General features: G+C 41.9%; 1 protein-coding gene across 1 annotated transcript in view; it reads right to left on the minus strand.

Moving 5' to 3' along the window:
• Positions 1-26821, minus strand: part of ZRANB3 (zinc finger RANBP2-type containing 3) — a 124499-nt gene that overhangs the window by 5356 nt on the left and 92322 nt on the right. The window contains exons 14-20 of the mRNA XM_044978477.1: positions 25269-25493; positions 23320-23411; positions 16624-16725; positions 14444-14586; positions 11174-11320; positions 10102-10504; positions 2084-2215 (exon numbers count right to left, since the gene is read on the minus strand). Of these exons, the coding sequence (XP_044834412.1) occupies positions 2084-2215; positions 10102-10504; positions 11174-11320; positions 14444-14586; positions 16624-16725; positions 23320-23411; positions 25269-25493 (1244 nt within the window). The remainder of the gene's footprint in view (positions 1-2083; positions 2216-10101; positions 10505-11173; positions 11321-14443; positions 14587-16623; positions 16726-23319; positions 23412-25268; positions 25494-26821) is intronic.

The following is a 26821-nucleotide window of genomic DNA, read 5'->3' on the forward strand; positions in this document are numbered from 1 at the left end:
GGAAACTGCACTTCAAGAACCTACTAAAGGAGTGAAAAAGACAACTTAAATTAACATAACTACACTGAAATGCACCCAACCTCTTTATTTGGGGAAATCAGTATCTAGGACTGAGGATATAGTATTTCTGGTGTAATATTTTTATTTTTGCAGATTATTGTTTGTAGTACCAGGAACTCTACTGATAGACCACAACCCTACTGTGCTAGTCACTGTACGCACATATTTTACTTTCTAAAAACCAGGATAATCAAATTACTTATTATTTTGACTATTCACAGCACATAGGTCTTAAGCACATCATATTTTTGTTCAACTTTTACAATCTTAATACTATTATTTGCAAAGAAAGCAAAAAAGAAAACTCCTAATCTTTGGATAAAAACCAGGGGTTTTATTGAGTTCCTGAAAACTTAATTTACTACTCCCAACAGAGTGTGTGTCTAAGGCTACCACTGTAAATCAAACTAAGTAAGGGTTACTAATTGTGATTATTGCTGTTGATTATTTTTGCCTTTGACAGTTTATTTTACTTATATTTCTAAAGAACAATGAAACTCACTTCATTCAGTCTATTTAGGGACCTGATCCTGTCACATTTTCCAATGTACTATGTTCACTGGTTGCAAGATCAGCTGAGTTACAGTTACACAGAAACAGGAAATGTGGGTTGATGCTATAGGGCAGTGGTTCTCAAACTTTTGTACTGGTGACCTCTTTCACACAGCAAGCCTCTGAGTGAGACCCCTCTTATACATTAAAAACACTTTTTAATATATTTAACACCATTATAAATGCTGGAGGAAAAGCGGGGTTGGGGTGGAGGCTGACAGCTTGCGACCCTCCCATGTAATAACCTGGCAACCCCCTGAGGGGTCCTGACCCCCAGTTTGAGAACCCCTGCTTTAGGGGGAGGTGATGAGAGGGCCAGGAACATCTCCGTCCATCTTACATGACATGATCTGACTTCAGTGGGGCTCTACACAGGCACAAGGATGCACCCACCCAGTTACAACTGTAGGATCATGGCCTTAGATGGAAGGCCCACTGATAGCTTTTTAGTTTAAATTAGTCAGAAAAAATAAACTATAAGTGTTCACCACTGAAATTAACTGCATTACCTGACACTTAAATCAGCTCTGCCCTGTATACTTCCCATGTTTAAACTCTGCATGACTGCAGAAAGTATGACTGTAACTAGCTGCACTATAGAGATCAAAAATAGTTTATTTTAATGTTCGTAAGTGTAAAGTGATCAAGGTGCTGTAAAATCCTAGTGCCTAAAATTACAAATATTACTTTCTAACCTATTTGTGCTGTTTGGCCCTGAACTCCTTCTCTGTTGAGAGCTAGCATGAATATAAACAGTAGCATAGCCATGGTAGCATGCACAGTGGCAGTGGAGGCATGGCTTTGCCATGCCAACTACAAGCTCACTTGAAACTGGTGTGTCTGTACTTGACATGGCTAAGCCATGCTTCCATTGTCACTACCTGTGCTACTGTGGCTTCACTACTATTTATACTTGCACTAGCTTGATGAGAGCTAGCACAAGCACATATATGAGAGCAGGGGAATTACACTCCTTGTTTAAAGTGTAGACATAGCCTAAATTATCACGTATGCAAAAAGTATCCTATTAAGTCCTCCTCAAGAGGTGAAGAAAGAAGAAGCTTCTACTGTACCCATTATGGAGAACTGATATAAAGTAATGCTTTTGACAGTTTTATAGCAAGAACTTTCAACAAACAGGATTTGAAGCCATTGCAGGTCATATCAGGGGATCAGGTGGGAATATATTATAGCATATGTGTAGTGCTTATACACTTGAGCCGATATTTTGAAAAGCAATTAGCAATTTTGGGAGCATAACTGAGACATTTATAAAAAAGGACTGGTTTTCAGAAAGTGCTGAGCACCCAATCCTCAGAAAATCTGGCTCCTTTAAAGTGTATCAAGTTTGGTGACCAAGAAGTCATCTAGTTATTTTTGAAAATTATGGCTGTAGAATTTTTCATTGACACTTCCATAAATTATCTATTTACTTACACATTCAGGGGATTATGAGTTGATTTATACTGACCTCCTTATGACAAACTGTACACAGAGTTTGAAGATTTTCCAGAGAGCACTGTCCTCCTCCATTATAAACTGGTTTGATATGATCCACCTGCCAGAACTGGCCTTCTGTTGGGTTTGTTATAATTTCATTTAACTGCAGTAAAGAAAGGACATAGGATCAGAAGTTTTAAACAGTCAACTCTGAACTGAGGAAATTGTGTCATACATTCCTTAATCATGTTTATACAGTAAGAACAACAGAGAAAACAATATGTGAAGATAGCTCTTATTGAGAGAAGGAAAAAATTCAGTCTTAGCAATTTTTTTTTTTAACTTCTAACAGGCAACCAGGAGTTATATTTTTAGAAAGCTTATTTTCACCAAGTGCACAGCAGTTTGATACATTAGAACAAGTGCTAAAATACAGGACCCAATAGGAATATCCAAATGCATCTGTGTTCATTTACAGAATTATAAAAAAGAAAACTGAGAAAAGATGCAGAACAGAAATTAAGGATTTTTGTTTCTGACTGACACAAGCAATATGTCCTTAATGTCTGTTATTTTATTAATGGCAGGTGTCAGTACTAAAAACAAATGTTAGAGTAAGAAAAAACGATACACTTTCAATCTTGTCACTTACAAAATAAAAAAGTCAAAATACCATAATTGCCTTGGCAATTCACAAATAAGCAGATATTGACGGTGACTGTTTAATGTTTCTACTATATTTAGAAGTAATGTTTCAGTTTTGTTGATGGGTCTTCTAGTGAAGAGCACAGTGAAACATTACAACCCTAATAAAGCTTTCAAAAAAGGCTAAGGACTATTGTAATTTAAACATAACATGGAGGTGAACAGTAAACAACATAGTACTGTTTGTATAAAGGACGTAAAGAAAAAAGACTACTTGGTCTTTGTGGTTTGAACTCACTTATTTTACTCTTTATATCTTCAAACGTTTTAAGTCACACAGTGCTGTTCTTGAACCAAAGGCCATCAAAAGCAGTCATGTAAGACCAGGAATGTGTTGTAAATGCTGATGGCTAATGCCAAATGTTACTATTCCTTTCTGATTTTTCATAAGTCTGAATGGACACTGGTAAAGTTCACCACATTTAAACTTTGATCTCTGACGTGGTGTTTATTCAGTAGGTGCCAAATGGCACTATTCCCTCTCAATCAATGCTGAAGCAATGACCCATCATGAACATGGAGGAAGGGTGTTACTATAAGTGTATTTTGAGGAGATGCAGAAATGACATCCTATTGTCGTTAAGACTTTAATGAATATTTTGAAATAATAGTAGGCATCTGAACTAGTGTCCTGGCCAACTTCCAGCAGGGTTCAACAATACCTAATCTCTTGTTGCTTTATTTGGATGTGGCATTCTTCACTTCCTGTCATAAACTAACTGTGTGTTGCCGGTGTTGCCATGTTGTAAGCCAAAAAGAGCTGCATTTCAGTGATGAATGAAGCTATCCTTATATAACTTATAATTAGATGAAGCATGTAATGCAATGCTCTGCTTTTTTAAAAAAACACCTCATTTTTCTTCATTGTTAAGCAGTTCCAATCAGACAGATTCTGTACTTCCATTTAAAGAATGTTAATTTATTTTCAATTTGTAAATATATTTTTCGTATAAGAGTTATTTGTTAAGCGGCAGCCAAACAAAATGAACACAGATGTATTTATTTTCAATAAAATAATGTGTTAAACTTCTAAAGCTAGATGGAAGAATAATCATTATTTCAGCGGTTCATGGTAAGACAATTGTTTTTAATGCTACAATTTCCATTTTAGTCTACAAATTAATACAAGTTATGAAATTATTTTAAAGAGGTAAAACAACATTTCTGCTGTATTTAAAACCTTATACTTTGTAGGGAAATCTGATGCCCAAAGTTTTGTCAGTCAGTACTCAAAGCTTCTCAAGCTACAGGGCTTTTTCATCTTCACATACAGAACTTTGAGTCACAACCTGAAGAAGCTGGAGTGTAGGTTAGAGCTTACTCATCAGGCATGTTCTGTTTTAAATAGATGAGATGTGACTATCTGATTGACGCTGCTGCTATACTACCCAGATAATTCCTCTCTCCAGCTCTTTAGTTTTCAGCCCTGAGTTCTCATCCTGTACATTTATGTAAGTTATATTTTGAAAACAGGAAATTCCCCCACAAAACAACTTAACTTAGAGTTAAGTGCTCACATGTACTTCCTCACAAGGCAAAGATTCAAAAGGAAAATGTAAGTTAAAGCAGCACTCACACCTAACAGCAGCAGTCTCTAAACATTAGCCCACTACCATCATGATAATCTACACCAGTGGTTCTCAAACTATGGGATGACATTGGAATGTGTCAAAAAAAGCACCAGCTGTGCTCTTTATTATTATTATTTTAAGAGCTCTTGCTGTCAGCCCCAGGTGGCTGGGGTCATGCAGAAGGTCCATGCACAACCCAGAAGTGAACAGCTGGAGCCCCACCGCGTGGGCTCTCCTTCCCCACCCCACAAACCCTCACTGGGAGGCAGCCCAGGCTCAGACTCTCCTTACCACTCTCCCTCACTGGGAGGCAGCCCAGGTTCGGGCTCTCTCCCCCGCCCCCCCAAATCCCTCATCAGGAGGCAGCGTGACTCCAGCTGTCAGCCCCAGCGTGACAGCAGAACAGAAGTAAGGGTGGCAATGGGGTGCTAAGTCTGCTGTGAAAAGTGATATTGACAAATATCTCTTTTCACATTACCTCCCTTACTTCTGTGCTGGTGCTGCGCTGCCTTCAGAGCTGGGCACTTGGCCGCTGCTCTCCGCTCTGCCTTTAGAGCTGGGTGGTGGTACATATACTTGTGTATGTTTGTGGGGGGGCCACAAATGACTACAGACACAAAGAAAGGTCCAATCAAATAAGTTTGAGAACCACTGCTTTACACCAACACACTCCATCTTCAGTTCAACAATGCTATGCCTCTTAATACATGTATGGTAGAACCTGAGAGTTACAAACACCAGAGTTTGGAACTAACCAGACAACCACACGCCTCATTTGGAACCGGAAGTGTGCAATCAGTCAGCATCAGAGACAACAACAAAAAAGGGGGGAGGGTGTGCAAATATTGTATTAAACAAACTACTAAAAAATAAAGGGAAAGGAAAGTTAAAAAAAAAAAAGATGTGACAAAGGCCTGGTCTACACTAGGCGTTTAAATCGGTTTTAGGAGCCTAAAACCGATTTAACGCCACAGCCGTCCACACTAGGAGGCACCTTATATCGATTTTAATGGCTCTTTAAATCGGTTTCTGTACTCCTGCCCGACGAGAGGAGTAGCGCTAATATCGGTATTAACATATCGGAATAGGGTTAGTGTGGCCGCAATCGACGGTATTGGCCTCCGGGAGCTATCCCACAGTGCACCACTGGACAGCATTCTCAACTCGGATGCACTGGCCAGGTAGACAGGAAAAGCCCCGCGAACTTTTGAAATTCATTTCCTGCTTCGACAGCGTGGAGAGCTCATCATCACAGGTGACCACGCACAGCTCATCAGCACAGTTAACAATGCAGTCTCCTGAGAATCGAAAAAGAGCCCCAGCATGGACCGCTCGGGAGGTAATGGATCTGATCGCTATATGGGGAGAGGATTCAGTGCTAACAGAACTGCGTTCCAAAAGACGAAATGAAAAAGTATTTGAAAGAATTTCTAAGGCTATGACGGATAAAGGCCACAGCAGGGACTCCGTGCAGTGCAGAGTGAAAGTTAAGGAGCTCAGACAAGCCTACCAGAAAACCAAAGAAGCAAACGGAAGGTCCGGGGCAGGTCGAAAAACATGCCGCTTCTATGATGACCTGCATGCAATTTTAGGGGGCTGCGCCACAAGTACCCCACCCCTGACCGTGGATTCCGAGGTGGGGGTTGTAATCTCTGCCATGTCAGACGGGGAAGATGAAGAGGAAGAAGAAGAGGAAGACCTCGCAGAGAGCACACAGCACTCCGTGACCCCCAGCAGCCAGGAGCTTTTTATCACCCTGACGGAATTACCCTGCTCCCAGCCCTCACAAGCAACTATTCCAGAGAATGACGCCATGGAAGGGAGCTCTGGTGAGTGTACCTTTGCAAATAGCAAACAGTGTTTTTTAAGCAAGCCTTTTTTAATGATTGATTTGCCCTGAGGACTTGGGACGCATTCGCAGACAGTATAGTTACTTAGAAAAGTTTGTTAACATGTCCGGGGATTGAGAGGAAATCCTCCAGGGACATCTCGATGAAGCGCTCCTGTAGGTACTCCAGAAGCCTTTGCAGAAGGTTTCTGGGCAAGGCATCCTTGTTCCGCCCACCATGGTAGGACACTTTACCATGCCATGCATGTAGCAAGTAATCAGGTATCATTGCGTGGCAAAGCATAGCGGCGTATGGTCCCGGTGACTGCTGGCATTCAAGAAGCATCCGCTCTTTATCTTGTTCTGTTATCCTCAGCAAAGTGATATCGTTCAGGATAACCTGGTTAGAAATCAGGAATTTAAGTAAGGGGGGTGGCCATTTTTCTACTGGGTTCGTGGAATGCAGCAGCTTAAAAAAAACACTTTCCTGCACGTAGCGAAGCGGGGGGAGGGGAGGAGTGAAATGCCGATGATCTTTTCTGTTTGGTCATCGGCGAGGCGATCTTCCCCAAGCTACCGGACAAGCAGTGGGTGGGGGGGAGGGGGAAGGTTGTTGATTAGCAGGGAGCTAGCGTGGTATTAGCCATGCGTTGGGGGGGAGGGGTAAATCACTGAGACAGTGGCTTACCATGGCCGCATGCAAGCTGAATCCTGATGCCTGGACCTGTGTCTGAGATCTGTAACCCAAGAGCTGCAAGCAGGCACTATTAAGATGAAAAATGCGACCTTGTAGGGAAATCACATGTGCTATGTAAGGTGAATAGTGCTTTTCACTGTGAAAGAGTATAACCATTGTTCTGTAAAATGTATCTTTCTAAATATTTATCTCCCTCATGCAGCTGCAAATTTTTCAAGCGTCCCTCCTCCATCCCAAAGGCTAGCACAGATAAGGCGGAGGAAAAAGAAGACGCGAGATGAGATGTTCTCGGATATTATGGAAGTTACACGCAATGAAAGAGGTCATCTGAATGAGTGGAAGGACGTGGTTTCAAATTACAGGAAAGAGGCCAGTGAACGTGAGGACAGGAGGGACAACCGAGATGAGAGGTGGCGGCAGGAAGACCGGCAGGAAAATCAGCGGTTGCGGCAGGAAGATCAGCGGTGGCGGGATGCAACTCTGGGGCTGCTGCGTGATCAAACTGACATGCTCCGGCGTCTTGTGGAGCTTCAGGAACGGCAGCAGGATCACAGAGTGCCGCTGCAGCCCCTGTATAACCACCCTCCCCCCTCACCATGTTCCTTAGCCTCCTCACCCAGACGTGTAAGAACGCGTGGGGGGAGGCTCCGTGCACCCGCCCACTCCACCCCCGTGGACAGCCCAACCAGAAGGATGTCGTTACTCTGAATTTTTTTTTTAATGGCCTTCTCCATCCCTCCTTTCCTCCTCCCAAAGCACACCCTTACTTCTCTCCCTCTTTTTATAATGAATCAATAAAGAATTCATGCTTTTTAAATGAGAGTGACTTTATTTGCATAAGTAAGCTGTACTCGAAGGGGGAGGGGGAGTTGCTTACAGGGACTGAGTCAATCAAGGGGGTTGGGTGTTCATCAACAAACACAGCAGTCACACTGTACCCTGGCCATTGATGAAGCTCGTTTTCAAAGCTTCTCTGATGCGCACCGCTTCCTGGTGTGCTCTTCTAATCTCCCTGGTGTCTGGCTGCGCGTAATCAGCGGCCAGGTGATTTGCCTCAGCCTCCCACCCCGCCATAAAGGTCTCCCCCTTACTCTCACAGAGATTGTGGAGAATACAGCAAGCAGCAATAACATAGGGGACATTGGTTTGGCTGAGGTCTGAGCGAGTCAGTAATGTGCGCCAGCGCGCCTTTAAACGGCCAAATGCACATTCCACCACCATTCTGCACTTGCTCAGCCTGTAATTGAACAGATCCTGACCACTGTCCAGGCTGCCTGTGTATGGCTTCATGAGCCATGGCATCAAGGGGTAGGCTGGGTCCCCCAGGATAACGACAGGCATTTCAACATCCCCAACTGTTATTTTCTGGTCTGGGAAGTAAGTCCCTTGCTGCAGCCGTTTAAACAGAGTAGTGCTTCTGAATACGCGAGCGTCATGAACCCTCCCTGGCCATCCCGCGTGGATGTTTGTGAAACGTCCCTTGTGATCCACCAGTGCTTGCAGCACCATTGAAAAGTACCCCTTCCGGTTTACGTACTGGGTGCCCTGGTGCTGCGGTGCCAAGATAGGGATATGGGTTCCATCTATCGCCCCCCCACAGTTAGGGAATCCCATTGCAGCAAAGCCATCCACTATGGCCTGCACGTTTCCCAGAGTCACAACCTTTCGTAGCAGCAGCTTAGTGATTGCTTTGGCTACTTGCATCACAGCAGCCCCCACAGTAGATTTTCCAACTCCAAATTGATTCCCGACTGACCGGTAGCTGTCTGGCGTTGCAAGCTTCCACAGGGCTATCGCCACTCGCTTCTCTACTGTGAGGGCTGCTCTCATCTTGGTATTATGGCGTTTCAGGGCAGGGGCAAGCAAGTCACAAAGTTCCATGAAAGTGCCCTTACGCATGCGAAAGTTTCGCAGCCACTGGGAATCGTCCCACACCTGCAACACAATGCGGTCCCACCAGTCAGTGCTTGTTTCCCGGGCCCAAAATCGGCGTTCAATGGATAGAATCTGCCCCATTACCATCAGGATCTCCAAAGCGCCGGGGCCCGCGGTTTGAGATAATTCTGTGTCCACGTCCTCATCACTGTCATCGCCGCGCTGCCGTATCCGCCTCTTACTCGCCTCGGTTCGAAGGTCCTGGTTCAGCATATACTGCACGAGAGTGCGCGAGGTGTTTAAAACATCCACGATTGCGGTATGGAGCTGAGCAGGGTCCATGCTTGCTGTGCTATGGCGTCTGCACGGTTCACCAAGCAAAAAAGGCGCGAAACGGTTGTCTGCCGCTGTCAGCGAGGGAGGGAGGGGTGAGGCTGTACCCAGAACCACCCGCGAAAATGATTTTTGCCCCATCAGGCACTGGGATCTCAACCCGGAAATGCCAAGGGGCGGGGGAGGCTGCGGGAACTATGGGATAGCTACGGGATAGCTACCCACAGTGCAACGCTTCAGAAATCGACGCTAGCCTCGGACCATGGACGCACACCACCGATTTAATGTGTTTAGTGTGGCCGCGCGCACTCGATTTTATAAAATCTGTTTTACAAAACCGGTTTATGCAAATTCGGAATAGTCCCGTAGTGTAGACGTACCCAAAGTAAGGAAATTGTTTCTGTGCTTGTTTCATTTAAATTAAGATGGTTAAAAGCAGCATTTTTCTTCTGCATAATAAAGTTTCAAAGCTATATTAAGTCAATGTTTAGTTGTAAACTTTTGAAAGAATAACCAAAATGTTCGTAACTCTGAGGTTCTACTGTATTAAAGAATTGAAACACTATGTTAAAGAAGTTTTTCATATGGTAGAAGTAATAACCAGTAAACTCTTACATCTTACTGCATTAGTTATTAAATGGAATTTTAAAGTATCTACTTATCTTAGGGCTTTTATAATATCTATACTACAGCACCTTCCATGTAAAATCTATAGCAACAGTCAAATCCCTAGTGGACTTCATGGAATCATCTGGCACTTCTCCCTTTTTGGGATTAAAATTCTGCTTGGGGAATGGTTTTCTGTTTTTAGGACTTTTTTATTTTTTTAAAAATTATTCCCTCTTTTTTGTTGCTATTAGGGGTTATGGGGTAGAAGCATCCACCCCAAGTAGTGCATTTGTTGTACATTTTTCTATTCTTTTGATTGATAAACATTTGCTTTCAGCCACTTACCTTTTAAAATGACTTGAGGAGCATAAACACCACCTACCACAGAAATACACTGATTTGTGTTACTGCTTAAATACCACAGCCATTACCTGTCCTAATGGAAGCTGAGACATCCAAGAACTCTCCAGAAGACTCTTACGTTGACTCTTAGGGGCATTTTTGATGCTAAGGTAGAGTTCCTGGGCATTGAGATTGCAAAGCTGACAAACACCATGTTCGACTTCAAATACTTTACTCCTCAGGTAACTCTGACTAGAGCGAATTAAGAAGTCTTCCTGGCATTTAAGAGAACAAAATCGTGTTTCCCAAGCAATAGATTTGCAATGTTGGTCGAGATGAGCTGTTGGTTTTTGGCAGCTAAGACAAAGTGGATTTCCTTTATTATCTACAGCCTGCAAATATCCTTTGTATATGGCAGGACCTTCAATAACTTCAGCCTGAACCGAGTCTGCATTAAGAACAGGGGAAACTTTCCCATCTTTTAAAAGTAACCTGTAATAAGGATGAGAAGCAATTATTTAATAAGACTGGACTTCATCAGGGTCAGTATACAATACTTAAATACTCAATATCAACTATTAGGTTTCTTTTATCATGAAAAGTAGCAACTTCAATGAAAACTCATGCTGCTTTGGTTGGTCACTGCACAATGCAAATAGCCCACTTGAATTATATTTTTAGGACCAGATTTCTAAAAGGCCTTCCTGCTACTCTTGCTGCCTCAGCTACCAATATTTTTAGTGTGCTAGCTCAATCAGAACTACTGCAAGGAGTCTCCTTGAGACGGGAATCACACCCCCCAGCTCAAAGAGCAGACATACTCTTTGTGTCTCTAAACTGTTTGCTGTCAACCTCGCAGGCTTGTTTGCGTGTAAACTCTCCATTTCCCTGATCATACATTTTTCTTCTTTCATACTAAGAAACTCAGCTGTCCACTGACAAATGTGCTAGCTAACATACCTAATCTAAATCATTATAGAAAATAAGATTGAGTTCATCAGCACAAGGTAAATGCCTTCGATCTTAAGCAGTGCATCATATTAACGTAAGCCCTTGTATCCTATAATTTCATTACATAAAGTAAAAATAATTTTGGGAAAAACTAGTTTAATCACTGTATTGTGGCTATTCTGTCTTTTTTATTTACATTAACAAACTTACTTTGTGGAATGGTCATCTGTTTTCCCAGCAGAAGTACCTTCATTTTTCAGGTAAAACGCAGTTTCCTTCATGACCAAGCATACGCTGCCCCCACTGCTGTTAGCTTTGCTGAGTGAGGCTACAGCAACATCCTCTTTTGTCACATATCTGGAATTATTACAAGTTGTTTCAGTATTCATTTTTTCCCTGAATTGTACTGCAGACAACTGAATACTTCTTTAGAGAACATTCATATCACCTACAGCAATACTGATGTAGAAAATCCCCTCCAAATATTTCTTACTTCCTAAACCTGGCATGAGTATAGTTTGGAAAATGTATTTTACTCGTTCAGCTTTTCCATACTAGGTAAGATTTCTTTTAAAAAACCAGCCACCTCTCTGTTGTGCTGCCAAGAGATAATGAGTTATTTTCCATGACATGTAATTATAAAAAGTAATAAGAAAACAATGTAAAGCCTGTTTCACTTGAGTGAACCATCACTTATATTCCAAGGTTTTTTTGTTTTCTTTGTTTTGGAAAAAGTACTATTTGGGAGAGAATATGAGAAGCGCTGGAAGCCATGAAAGAGTTTTGGAAAAATTAGTTTATCTTTGAATTTGCTCAGTTTCCTTTATATTTTTATTGTAAGATCATCCCTATTCTTCTAAAATAAGTTCTGATAAAATTCAATAGCCCCCCATGCTTTGGTCACTCTTAAGATATAATTATTAATCAATCTAACTAACTAATGGTCAGGGCCAGGCCTTAGGCAAGCATACACTTCTGAGCCCCTCTAACAGCCAACCAAATCAGATGCTTCTGTGGTAGGGATGCATTTATATTAACCCTGCCCTGGCCACCACAGCTGCACTAGTAATCTATTCACACAAGCAAGTCCAGCTCTCACAGCATGGATGTTGCTTAGTTAACCCTCTTCTACTCAGGTCAATCAGTGACTGGCTTCTGTTGCATGGACACGGCCCTATTAGCCATCTCATGTCTGCCCCTGCAGAGCTCCCTGCCACCCCTCTCCTGGCTGTTCCCTGTATTTTTAGCTGGTCTCGAGACTGTTGCTGAATGAATCTTGTGGGCAAAGCAGAGAGGACACGGGCTGCTGAAAGCGGGGTGAGGTTGGGGGAATCCTGATGCAGGAGCAGCACTAGCTGCCCCACTGCCCACTCAGGTTTGGCTTGGCTGCCCCTCTGTCATAATGAGGGAGGCGCAGAAGACAGCTGGGCCAAATCTGAATGAGTGGCATTGTGACCTGGTGCATGGGGTTGCAGTGCTGCTCCGACTGGGCTCTAGGCATGTGCCTAGTTTGCCTATGCTTTAATCTGGCCCTGTTTATGCCCAATCACATTAATCCCCCCCTCACCATCTCTATAAATCAATAAATGCCACCCTGGTTATTCTAAAACAGTGAAGAATTTCTTTTAGATTCCTCTTTTACATGTTATATAATGAAACAGTCCCGTGCCAGGGTAAAAAATACAACACTCTACTTATTACTACTATTTGCTGATTTATACTTGTTTTGCAAGCCTGAAATTACAAACTGCTCTATATACTTACAGGAATTCCTACTGACCATCACAATACAGCCAATCCTGTTGGGGTGGCGGGGGGGAAGTGAGGGGGAATTTAGCAGTAGATTAAGAGGAGACAACAAGTTATAGATATATGTTGTAGAACAATGTTGGTGAGAGAGCCCGGATGTATGTATGAGAAAAGTCTAATTACAACACTCAGGTTATGAGCCCCATGTCAGGGAGGACACTGATGTTATCAGAGACTGAGGCTACGTCCACACTGCAATCAGAGGTGTAATTTGCTGTTCATGTGGACATACTGGCACTAGCTTTAATCTAGATAGCTCGCTAAAAATAGAAATGTGGCTGTGGCAACACATGCTTCAGCATGGGCTAACAATGTGAGTACATACCATGACAGGTTGGATGGGCATTTACAATCTGTGCCACTGCAGCCTCACTGCTATTTTTAGTGAGATGAAAAAGCTAGTGCTGGCATGTTTACATGAACTGCAAATGATACCTCTGGTTATAGTGTATATGTAGCCCAAGAAAGGAGGCAGAGGAGAGGTAAATTTTGATTTTACCACTGACTGGGCACCTTACACATAGGAAGGAAAGCAATAATAAATACTGAAAAAAACTGGCATTCGAGGAGGATAGGAAATCAACTAAGGAAGAGATGAGGCTGAGAAAGTGTAGAAGGAGATTCTGGATTATGAAATAAATATAAGTAATAATTTATTCCTGCTTCTAAGCCTGGAGAAACATGATGATGTATTTTGGACAGACTGAAATCTGGACTGCTGGGACCTAAAGAAAATAAAGGAGGGATTTACCAGAGGGAAGACAAGAGATGAAGGCACAAATATGATTTTGTTGAAATGTTAAATGAGGTCAGAAAGAAATGAAAAAAATGGAGGAGGGGAATAGCTCCTTTGGGCAGAGAGAGACCTTCCCTTCCAGCAGGATATGAAACATTTTAAAATGCCAAGACTACAGTTTTACAGTGGATTCCTTCATTTGACCTACTACCAAATAGAAAAAAAAAAGTTAATATATGAAGCGTTTTCAGCTGATTTGGTTACTGTTGGCCACCTTTCCATATGGCTCTTCAAGAAAAAATGCTATGTCTACACAGAACAAACCTGAGAGCAAGAAAGGCATAAAATCAACTCCTTCTACAAAACCCTAGCTGATGTCCACAACAAAATAAAAACCAAACTATTATTCACACATTGCCAAAACACTAACATAAGTAAATAAATAAATGCTTGAGGATAGAAACTTGTTTCCCAGGATATTTTGTATCATCTAAACAGACTGTAATCTCTTCAGGAGAATAGTTATGCCTTCCGATGCACCTTTTAAAGCTCTAAGCACACAGCTGGTACTTAAAATAAATAAATAAATAAATAATAATACAAATGAAATGTGGAAGCCAATAGATGGTATTTTAATAATACGGATGCAAGATTTTTCTCAGGAATCTCTAGCAGTCTCTGGATGTTTAAAGCTTCAGAAACAGAATATCTGCTGAACTGGACTCATAGTGACAGAGAGTCAGGTAGTATTTTCTGTTCTAACAGATTTGCACAAATGCACACAAAATGCCTATTTTTTTCACTATAAGACAAGTTATCGCTTAATGTTCAGTTGATTATCTCAACATGATTCCTCTGAACATTACACAAAAAAACTTGGACCTCCTGCAGCAACGAATACAAGAGAAGAAGGAATGAAATGTAAAAACACATACCTTTTGGTGCTGCTCAGCCTGGCCTGTTGTTTAGAAATCTCTTCTGCAGCAAGAATAGGGCTACAAAAAGTATTGCCGCTTTTTCTGATAATTTTCTGCTTCATGGCTGTTAGACTACTCCATTCTCTCACAAAACTCTGAATCTGAAGGTCAAGTGGTTGATAGCACAAGTATTAAACAAAAATATTTAATTACACTGAAATGTTTTAGATTATTATATTTAAAATTATTTTGTCAACTGGAAAAAAGTTTGCTTGCTGTAAGATGTTCTTTTCTGGGATGTAATCATTTCTGATATGAGCTTCAAAGGTTCTGCTGAAACTTTAAGACTTGGGCCTGATCTAAACTTAAAATATTTGCCTATATAGCTATGTCAATTAGGAGGGAGGTTGGGGGCAAGAGAGGGGGAAAAAACCACACGCTTCATCAATGTAACTATGCTGGCAAAGCCCAAGTTTAGACACACATCTGCTGGCACAAAATTATTTTGCTGATATAGCTTATATTGTTTAGGGAACAGGTTTTAATTGTACTGGAAAAAGAACTCTTTTGCAAATATAGCTGCATCTCCACTAGAAGGGTTTGCTGGTATAGCCGTACTGGCAAACCCTTCCTAGGGTAGCATAAAAATGTAGACAGATGTTTGAACATGGACAACTCTGTTCAGCCTTTCTTATTCAAGCAAAACTTCCATTGCTCTCAACTGGGAGCTGTGGCTCAGTAAAGCGAGCTGAACAAAGTCAGCAATCAGGTTCACAGATACAACCCATGTCTCACTTAAAAAACCCCCAGCAGTGCTAGATCTGTTTCAGTACTAGAAGTGAATGGCATAACTATAGACAAGTTGAAAGAGCATTTTGTACTAAACCATGAGCTGGTTATGCTATGTGAAAAAACATCCACTTTGGGGACTACATTATTCCAGGTGTGACTTAAGCCTTATGCAGAAACAGGCCTTCAGAACCGAAAAAGTAGGCTATCATAATGATTTTCCTTTCCTCCTAATTTTCTTCCCTCATCCTTATTTTTGTGAATAAATGAAAATGAGTACATGTCAGGATTTCTCTCCCACAGATCTGGAGCAGCATGGAAGAACACAATGAAATTGGACATTTCAGTGGAGCTGTGAATCAATGTTTTTTTTATTATTTATTTTGTTAACATTTTACAGAATGTATCTCCCTCAGTTGACACTCAGAATGATGAAGGAGCAGAAGACGACAGGAGAAGAAGGGTCTATAAGCACTAGAAACGCACGCCTCTCCAGAGCCTGAAACTGAAGCCAGGATTCTTGAGTTTCACTCTTCTACTGTCTAGTGAATAGCTCTGAAAAGCACTAACAAAATGTGTCTCTCTTCCTTCCCAGTAGCTGATCTACATGGATAATAGAACCTTCTACTGCTACCAGTTACTCAGTTAGCTCAATTGGTTGAGGTCTGTGCTGTAGATTTAAAGGTCCCAGCCTTGTGATAAATCATGAGGGAATCAATAGGATTAAACATGATGTAATTTGTTATTTTTAAGTTGCTTTTTTAAGAAGCTAGGAAATTGCATTAAAGAACTTTGCTTAAAAAAATTAAGGGTCCAGTGTTGCAGGGCAACCTTAATAATGGCCTTTCCTAAATTCTGAGGGTTTGACTTTGAACCTAACAGTTCTAATGTCATGTTTTGGATGTTATCTTCATTATAGAGATAGAATTCACGGAGACTACAAGTCTCAGCACGTCATGCTCTACATTGATTTGAACAGTCTTGCTAAGAGAGGAGGGTGACCATAGAGCACACTGAGAACTCTGCGGCCTACGCACATCACAAGTGTGATAAAGTCAAGCATATTTTCTCGACTCACAGTATGCCACTCTTAAAACGTAACCTTTAAGATATGTAATTTTGATAACGTATGAACATCACTTACTAATCCTGTAAATGAGAAACTAATTAATGTGATGATGATTCTATCTACAGAAATGGTAACAGGAGGCGTGATAATTTGCCAAAGTAACAGAATGCACATTTATTATTCACATCAACATTTATAAAATCTGGCTGCATTGAGGAAACGTAATCAGCAACTGAAACTTAAGGCAGGGTAACAAAATAGTCTCCATTTATAAAAATTAAAGAAGTCCAAATTAAACATTACATTATTTTCATAGCAAAATTTGAAAGATTGTTCTTACCAATGAACGATTTTGTTTTTGCTGAAAATTCTCTGGTAAATCCTCCCAATTATCCAATTTTATATCCAATGGAATAAAATTACAGTTCAGCGATTTTCCATCCTGGAGACACAATACAGACAATTTAGTTAAACCCACTAAATCCTGAAGGAATCCAAGTCTTTTAATTTTGTTTACAATTGTAATGTAATACAATGTAGAAAAAGTACCAATTTTTTTCAATGGCTACCCAAACAATCTAATTTCCTAATATTAGAAGAAATTCATAAGGTATTTGCACGGTGGATGTAAAAGCACAGTAAGACTACCAATTCAGGAAATTTGATTCATAGTATTATACTGCAACTAAAGAGGACTACAATTTTACCTCTAAGCATCATCTTCACCTACATATAATATATCATCTTTGAACAGATCTGAAGCACAAACTTCACTAAATTAAATAACAGAGAGTTATTAACTCAACTGTACTGCATAGCACAGGGGACAACTGTAGAATTTTTACTTGAGTGGAGAAAATGACTCTCTGCCACTTTAAATCAGTGACAGAACATGCTGTGGTGAAGCGTGTTCAAGCATGCTCAGTGCCTCCTCTGTGCTCTGAGGAAGTTCTTTCTCAGATGATTGTCAACAAGTGAGCTGCCACGTAAAGTCCATGCAGGCCAAAGCCTTGTTCATGACAGAAAAAGAGCTCTGTTGGGGAAAAATAAAGGCAGACCTCTAAAGTATGTCACAGTACACAAGATAGAGACACTCTCCAGATGCACTTTTGGCTGAGGAGAAGACCCACTAATCTGGGAACCAGAAGACCATCAGACTCTGAGCTCTAATCTTACCTCTTGTACCGATTGTTGTTTATATTCTGTGTATTTCAAACTGAGTATGGCCTCATACCATTCACTCTAGGAGGGAGGCAAATATTATCCTCATTTTACAAATAAAGCAACTGAGAGCTTCACTTGCACAAGGTCTCTTCAGGCAGCATTGGCACTAGAACCCAGATCTTGAATATGAATGACCCATGGGCCAAGTATGTGTTGTTTTTAGTAGCGGCTCCATATAGAGGATAACACTAATTTCTACAGCTATAGCAGTAGATCTCTGTGGTGAGGATGTAAAGGTTTTTGGTTCAAATGCTGCTGCAGAGCCATGTGGGTTATATGAAGGAATTTGTTTTCCCAGTTCATTTAAACAAATGGTTTATTTAATTCACAGAGTAGAAAACTTTCATTCATGTTGAGACTTGCACCAGAACCCAGGTGTTCCACATTTCAGTTGCTTCTGAAACACAACAGCTGGTTTGAAGATTGATAGGTTTGTAAGAAAAGGTCCATTAAACTGAAGATGTCTCCTTCCGAAAACCAGCAGAGAGTTGGAATGAAACAGTGACAGCAATGCCCCAAATGACAATTGAAAATAAGTTTACTAATTTTTTTTTTTGGACTCCCAAAATCTTTGGATACCAATGGGAGGTTTCTTAATTTGTTTTGTTCAAAAGGTGATCTGACATTACATATATGGCACCAGTTGCTTAGTTTTCTGAAACTTGGGAGAAAACAATATTATGTTTGCAGGTTGAAATGACGCACTGTCATAATTTTTACTGACATTCAGAATGTTTACCAAAGGTCAATGGTGGATTCTCCAACACTTCAATTTTTAAATCAATATTGGATGTTTTTCTAAAATATATGATTTTATGCAGGAATTATTTTGGGGAAGCCTGTGTTATATAAGTGGTCAGATTAGATGATCACAATGGTCCCCTCTGGTTCTGGAATCTATGAATGTTCTGCCAATACAAACATTTTAATTATCTTTTTGAACATTTTAAAGAATACCCTTGACTACAACTTTGATCCAACACTTACTGGTGGACAGGAGCTTTTAGTATTTTATTTAACTGAAAGACTGGTAAGTTATTGTAAACCATTTACAAACCAAACCACAGTCATACATAAACATGTAATTTTAATTATATATATATTCCCAAAATGATTGAAAAATCAAATAGAAAATATTTTTTTTCTAATTTTCACCAAGGAAGATGGCTTAGTCACATAAGTAAATACAATTTCAAGTCCAACTAGGGACTTTCATTTTTCACCCTGGAAAAGTTTGGTGCTGGATTGTGGTGGTGGTGGTTCCTGATCATAGTTGAAGTTTTTGGTAAAACAATTCTCCAAGCATTCTGCTAGCATATAAAACGGTTACTAAACTTCTGTAACTGTTGTTCTTCGAGATGTATTGCTCGTGTCCAGTCCACGTCAGGGGTGCACACGCTGCATGCACCGTTGCTGGAGACTTTTCTCCCAGCAGTATCTGTATGGCCGGCTCTATTGCCCACTGGAGGCCCACGCTTATGCACCAGTATAAGGAGCGCCGCCGGCCCTGCACCCTCTCAGTTCCTTCTTGCTGTCAACTCTGGCCATGGGGAAGGAGGGCAGGTCATGGAATGGACATGAGCAACACATCACGAAGAACAACAGTTACGGAGGGTTAGTAACTGTTTTTTTCTTCTTCAAGTGCTTGCTCATGTCCATTCCATGTCAGGTGACTCACAAGCAGTGCCCTCAGAGGTGGGCTAGGAGTTTACAGGTGAGTGGATTGTAACACAGCTCTGCCAAAACTGGCATCATCCCTGCCTTGCTGGGTGATGGCATAATGGACCGCGAACATGTGGACCGAGGACCACATTGCAGCTCTGCAAATGTCCTGAATCAGCACCTGTGCCAGGAAGCCTGCAGAAGACACCTGTGCCCTTGTCGAATGGGCCTTTACCATTGGCGATGGGTGAACGACCCGTTGGGGGAGGGCTAGCCCGCGGCCCCTCCCCCCCAATGCAGCCCAGGGCGCACCCCCCCCTCCCCGTGACCCTCAGTCCCCCATGCACCCCCAGTCCTGGAGCGCCAGGCAGAAGAGGGCCTGTATCTCCTGGATGAGAAGGGTCCCTAAAGAGGGACAGGGAAGGGGTGTGTGGTGGAGGGATGGAAATAAACAGGAGGATATACCCCATGGTGATGGTGCTGAGCACCCAGCATTCTGATGTAATTGCTGCCCAAACAGGGAGGTAGGAGGAAAGGTGATAGAAAAATAAAGGGTGGGGGGGTTTCCAGATCCAGAAGGGAGACTGGAAGTCCGTCCCTGTGTGTGCCTTCAAAAGGCCTGAGTAGGCCTGCCTGGCGCATTGCTAGTACTCTGCCGGGAGGAGGAGGCTGGTAGGCTCTGGCGGCACCTGTAACCTCTCCCTTTGCGCTAGATGGTCTCGTGCCTGGATGGACCTGAGAAGCAAAGGGGCTGCTGAGGCCTAAAATGCCTGCACGAGGCTGCTGATGTATAAAGGCCCAGGGATCTAGTGTGGCTCTGGAGTCTTTAACTCCATGCAGCTTCGTGTCCATTTGGTCCGAGAACAACGAGGACCCTTTGAACGGAAAGTCCCGCACTAATTGCTGGACCTCTTGTGACAGCCCTGATAGCAGCCCTGAGCCCCTCCTCATGGCGACTGCCAACAGGTCAGTCTGGAGGGAGGTCCTCGCCATGGTCTTTCCCTCTTCAACAATGGCCCCAAACTCCTGCCACACTTCTTGGGGCAGTGACTCTTTGAAGTGCATCATGGAGTCCTAAATGCCGAAGTTGTATCGCCCTAGTAGCACTTGTTGGTTTACAATAAGCAACTGGGGGCTCGCAGTAGAATAAACTTTTCTACTGAACAGGTCCAAGCATTTGTGACAGGTTCCCCCTGGGGTGCCACCTAGAAGCTCCCCATTCAGTTTTTGTTCCTCAGGTGTTTCCAGGAGTCTTCTTGTCTGGGGAGTGAAGAACCGAGAGCAGATCTGCAGCTTGTCACAGCAGTACAGTGAGAGAGAGAGCCCAGGTTGTTGTGTCAGAGGTCTCAGTGGTACTGCAGTTCCAGGTGGCACCCTGGGAGGAACCCATCACATAGTTCTGCCTCCTAGTTTTTTGGGGTAGCACTGGCCTGGGCCCTGCCTATCCCGCTCATTGGCAGCAGCAACCACCAGGGAACCGGGAGATGGGTAGGAGTACATATAATCATAGCCCTTTGTGGGCACGTAATACTCCTTCTCTGCCCTCTTGGAAGTTGAGGGCAGAGAAGCGGGGCTCTGCCAGAGTGCCTTTATCACCCTGAATACCTCCTGGTGCATGGGGAAAGCCACCTTGGCTGCAGCCGCAGCTGTCAAAATATCAAAAATGGGGTCTGCAGGTTGTTTGAACTCCTCCACCTCCAGGCCCAGATTGGAGATGATTTTCTTAAGAAGCTCCTGGTGGTGTTTGATATCACTGGGGGATATAGGGTTAGCAGTCCCCACGAGTGCCTCATCTGGGGAAGATGAGCAGGAAGCCACCGGAGGGGCTGGGTCCTTGATCTGTCCTGGGGCCCCTTCAATTGGGAGTACCATGGGGATCTCGGTGCCATGGTCTGAGTCCAAAGCCAGTTTTGCCATGGGCTGAGGCGGGGCCGCAGTGCTCCTCTCAGAGGTCACTACTGAAAGGGAGTGCAAAGAGTGACCCAGTGCCACTGGGATCCCCCATGGATTCCAGTACTGCCAGTAGACTGGCCATTGACCCAGGGCCTATGGGACCATGGATGGATGGCACCGACATCTGTGGTGGTGGTGCCTCTTCAGAGGCGATGCTGATTCCTCTTTGGAGCCCAATGAAGATGCTTCATAGGATGACCAAGGCAGTGCTGTCACGACCTTTAGTTAACTCTGATGGGGGTCCGGAGAGAGAGGCCTCGGTACTAGGGAATGGCTCCGAGTACTTGGAGATCAATGCAGATATTCCGATGACCGGTGCCGGGGTTCTGGCAACTGGTGCCAGGACTCACATGAGTGGTGCTGCAGTTCAGTAGACCGACACTTGGCCTCCAGGGACTGGTGTCGCAGTGCCGGAGAACGATGTTGGGTATCTGGTGACCAATGCCTGGGATTTGGTGATCAGCGCATAGGCTGAGACAACCAGCATCTAGGTGATGGAGACCGGGGCCGGCAAGCTGGGGACGGGCACCTCGATGCCCAAGACCTGGTCAGAGACAGAGACTGGTGATGGGCTGGGGACCACTGACAGGGCCCAAACTCGGGTTTCCCTCTTGAGACAACGGCCTTAGGTGGCTCCCCTGCCACAGGCTGGCGATCCCTAGGCCTGGGCGGGATTCAAAGGGCCATTATGTCTTTGGCAGCCTGAAAGGCTTTGGGCGTGGACAGTGCCCACATGTGCTACATGCCTCTGCTGACACCCAGCATACTTGGGGGATCCCTCGGCGGGGATCTGTAAGTTCCCCAGCCATATGCCTTTGAGGGGATAGCGAGTGGCCTGACATGGGTCACATCTCGCCCCCAAGGCTTCTCTGGTCTTCTTGAGGCATAGGGGAGTGCCTCTCTCTGTGCCACTTTGCCTGTACTGGAGAGGTTGAGTGGTACCGGAAGGGACCTGGTGCTGGTGGAGCACTGCACTCGGAGGAGGAGGTGCTCGATGCCAAGTCCGATCTGCCTGGCTTGGAGGCCGATCTCAGTCCAGCTTTCCATAAGGAGGGCTTTCAGTCTGATGTCCCTGTCATTTGCGTGCGGGGTCTGAAACCCCTCAGATCTGACATTTATCTTTTACATGAGTTTCCCCCAAGCACTTTAAACACCTGGAGTGATGATCACTCACAAGCATAGGCTTTATGCAAGCTGCACAAGGCTTGAAACTCGGGGATCGGGGCAGGCCCCGTCCCGGGAACAAAGTCCCTTAAGGGGACTAACAACTAACTCTAAAAAAATGACTTAAGCTACTAAAAACGATCAACTATATACAACGAGAGTTCAGAAAAACACTGGGAGAAGGCTTGCTGAAGCAAGAGAAAGAGCGTTCCAGCAACCGTCATGGGTGCTAAGAAGGAACTGATAGGGTGCAGAGCCAACAGAGCCCCTTATATTGGCGCATATGTGCAGGCCTCCAAAGGGCAATAGAGCTGGCCCTACGGATACTGCTGGGAGAAAACACTCTGACAACAGTGCACATGGCATATGCACATCTGACATGGAATGGACATGAGCAAGGAATCAAAAGTTATCTGATAGTACTTTAACAGAAAACATCTGTTGTTATGTTGCACTCTATTGTCTTCTAGATTAAAGCACCATTTTCAAGAGCCTGACTCAGAGCCTATATATGTCAACAGAGAGACTCCCTTTGATTTTAATTTTGGATAAGGCCCTGTAAGAGCACCTTCACAAGATGACAATGATTATCTCTTTCTTCAACTCATTTTAGCAATAATTGGAAAGGCAAGATTTTTACAACCAGGAGAGGAAAAAGTCTACCACACTAATAACTAAATGTTATGAAACTCCTATTTTACAGCAAAGAAACCTCATAAACCACTAACATTTGTACCTCAATAGATAACCCAATTTATCAGCCTTCTAAAATATATCTATTGAGAAAACAATTTGTTTGTAAGCTAGGAGAAAAGTTATCTTGTCTAGTGAACTATTATTAATTCCTTGGTGGAAAAGAACTAGAAGATAAATTGCCTAATTTTTGTACATCTCAGTTAATAAAAAAGAAAGCTTTGGGATGAAACAAGAAAATTAATATATAAATACATGCGTTGTAAACCTTTCATTATTATAAAGTAAAATGTTGCCCTATAATGAAACCTGTACAGATTGAGTGCATTGTAATACTTACCTTTGTATAGAGGTGAATTCTATCAGTATTCCTACTTGCACAGAAGTTCAGCACATCATACACTGGAAAAGTATCTGAATTATCAACATGTCCTATAAAAAATAAGAAAAGTTTTTGTTTTTTTTAATCTAATCTTCATTACTTGGAGCAAAAATGGAAAATGAGCACACCAGCCACAGAAAAAGGTTAACTAGATCTAAAAGTCATAAGATGAGAGCCTTACATTGCTCTTTCAATACATATTAGGCTTTGCTTCGCATCTAAAATGGTGTCCTTGGGGGAAGCTACAAAAAAGTATTTGATATTTAGTTTGGAACTTAGAATTAAAACTTAGACAAGGTTCTAACAACTTAAGCAATATCATTCTAATAAACTTTTCTCTAATGATGTTTCTAATGGTATAATATACACAAACTACTACCTCTGTTTTGTACCAGTTCTGTCTGTTCGAGCATGAGACATCCTTCTAATATTGTATTTTTTATCCTTAGGTTGTAAGGTCTTGGGTGCAGGGACAGTATTTTTGTATGTGTTTGTATCAGACTTACCCCAAGACGGACTCAATTCTGACTGGAGTGCCTGAATACTATTCTTATATAAATAATATTTCATTACAAATCTTTATTTAAAGTATCACAGCAACACATCATACCTCTATCCTTACCTAATTCAAACCACTCCAAGATAAAAGTCTGTACACTCCAAGTAGTTCAGGGAAGACAGCAATAGGGTTGGTGAAAATCCATACCTTAACTGCTTGCTATAGGGCTCGGGACTGGAACCCAGAGTAGAGGGTAGGCCTGGGCTTCCCTGCCATCCACTACAGAATGGCATTGCTGGGGGCAGTGAACAAGATGACTACCTGATTCACTGCAGGAGTGACACAGTCAGGGCAGTGGATGAGAGGACTGTCTGATGCTGCTTGTGCAGGGAGACTTGGAAAATCTCCCTGCGGAAGGGGAAATCACAGAGTGACCTGGCCAGAGGGCCAAGTCAGGAAGCAACCATAGTATGATTCAGTGAATAGGAGGAAAGCTGCATGGTGGAAGACCAGAAACGAGACGCTGAATCAGGCAGAACTAATCCCCAGAGTCGCCAGAAAGCGATGCCACCCGTGGTGAGTAAAGCACCCTGTGATGGTGTGCTTACAAGAAGGTGTTATAGTAGTTACATGAATACGTGGAAGCATCTTTTACTTAAGTTTTAAAAAGTTAGACACATTCTGGGTGTTGCTGAACAAACTGAATGAGAATGAATAAGAACATGCATAATTTTATAGTGACAAAAATCGTATCCATAAGAATGAACATGAATACCAGGCATTCTACATGTCACAGAAATTCTGTATCTAACAGCTCAATATGACCTGTACTAGCAGGCCAACGGACAACTAGGATGCGCACCGCAAAATTCACTGCATCCTGCCGTGCACAAACGAAGCCACAAAGTAGAAGAAACCTATAGGAAAGATGGGCAGGAGAAAATTAAAGAAAAAAGGAGGGAAATTAAAAGGACCTTTGTATTTTTACCCCATACGTGTTTCTCATGAAACATTAGCATGTATCTATGTTGTGTACAATAGACTAGTATCTGCAGCCACAAAGTTCAATAAAATGACACAGTGTACCATGGATCAACAACCTGCTAATTGGCAGTTGCTCACAGGGCATACTTGTCATGCAACCCAAAAGCAAACTGTGAACAATACTATGTATATCTGTGGTTCTGCCACAGTTGGATGAGAATGTTGGGTTCAGCCCACCTGACAATTCATCTGGCTGTACTATGGTGAAACACAGAAACCCAGTGGTCATTCTGCAGGTGTCAGCGTTTTTGTGTTTCAGATATGTGGTTTCCAAATGAATCTGCATCCCAGTGTTTATGTTTAATGCAATTTTGCATAACTGCTATGGCAGATTGGCTCAACTAGGAATCCTATTTTTCTTTACCTTCTTGAGGCTTTTGCTCCCATTCTTCAGATCCATCTTCAATGGCATTAGCTACTTCTCCCCCAATCTCATCAGATGATTCAGTCGCTGTTTGTACTAAGTCCTTTCTCTCATCGTCTGCATTGCATACTGCTATACCTCTGATTTTTCTAGAGTCCTGTGGTGCATTTTCTCCTTCACTCAGAGTAGAGGGAGGATCATTCACTTGATTTGTATTCTTTTTATCTATAGTTAAAGAAATAGGAAAGTGATCAATTTTACTTTGCTTCTATAAAAATAGTTAAATAAATAAGATAAATATTAGACAGTAATATTAATTTATATTTGAAACAAAGTATCCTAAAATGTATTTTGGTTATAATAATCCAGTAGTTAATTCTGAAAGAACAGCTGTGCCATAAATGAAATGAAATTAATTTTAGACTTGCTGAAATATTAACAGATAATTTTAAACAATGAAACACCTGAAAACTGTAATCTTTAAGTTTAAACTTCAATATTAAAAATATTTCAAATTGCATGATGTTGAAAATTACATATTATTCAGCATATTATTCCTAATGTTGAACAATACTAATGTTAATACATTTCAATACAATTTTTAAAGTTCAGCTGATACAGTATTTATTATTCATCTGAGGAAAATATATAGATCAATTGCTTATTCTCTCTCCACCCCACAGCAAATATATTTTATTTTAGAAACTAGAGCTTAATGTCTGTGAAATCAATTAGAACCAATATAAATATATTTGTTTCTATTCTTTTCCTTAAGAGAATTTTAGCGACTATGACATTGGAAACAAAAGTCCTCTATGGAATAGATATTACACAGACACTGCTTACTGATGTGTGTCAGCCAGTGAGTTAAACAGAGTATTCACTACTGAAACTGTCAACAATGCTACCAACTATGGTGGTAGCTTTTATTTTATGGCTATTTGTCATCCAAGAACTGAAGCAAGTCCACTAACTCAGGTCCCTGGAGCAAATTAATATGATCTTCTCACATCTTAATAGTATTAAAAAGGTACAAGCAGTATGTTATACATTCAACTTAATTTCAAAACAGTAGAAATCATGATGAATAAAGTATGTACACTGTGCAATAAGCACAACAGGATCAGTAATTTCCTAAGGGTAATTTTCTGTTTTGCTTATGAAATATGAAGTTTAAAATGTCCTTTAGTTGATTATGCTATTTCAAAAAGAAAATATAAAAGGCTAATAGCTCTTATTATTTGTGTTTAAACAGATTTTTAAAAAATGCCTACTCATCTTTTCTCCACAAACAATCTAGATGACAGTAATACCAAAATGTATATACCATGAGGACAGATAGTTAGGACTTTGTAACAATCTTTAGGCTATTTTAAAACAAACTTACTATGGACATTCCAATTTTACTCTTTGAGGGGAGAAATTTAAATATTTAAAAATTTAAAAACTTTTTATGTCTTAAATGTTAGCTCTTGTGACAATTACATACTTGTTAAACTAAGTAAAGCATCTACACTGCATCATTTGGCTGTGAAAAGATAGGAAAAAAATCT

Source organism: Mauremys mutica, chromosome 10 (assembly GCF_020497125.1).
Source record: "Mauremys mutica isolate MM-2020 ecotype Southern chromosome 10, ASM2049712v1, whole genome shotgun sequence".
Taxonomy (NCBI): Eukaryota; Metazoa; Chordata; order Testudines; family Geoemydidae; genus Mauremys; species Mauremys mutica.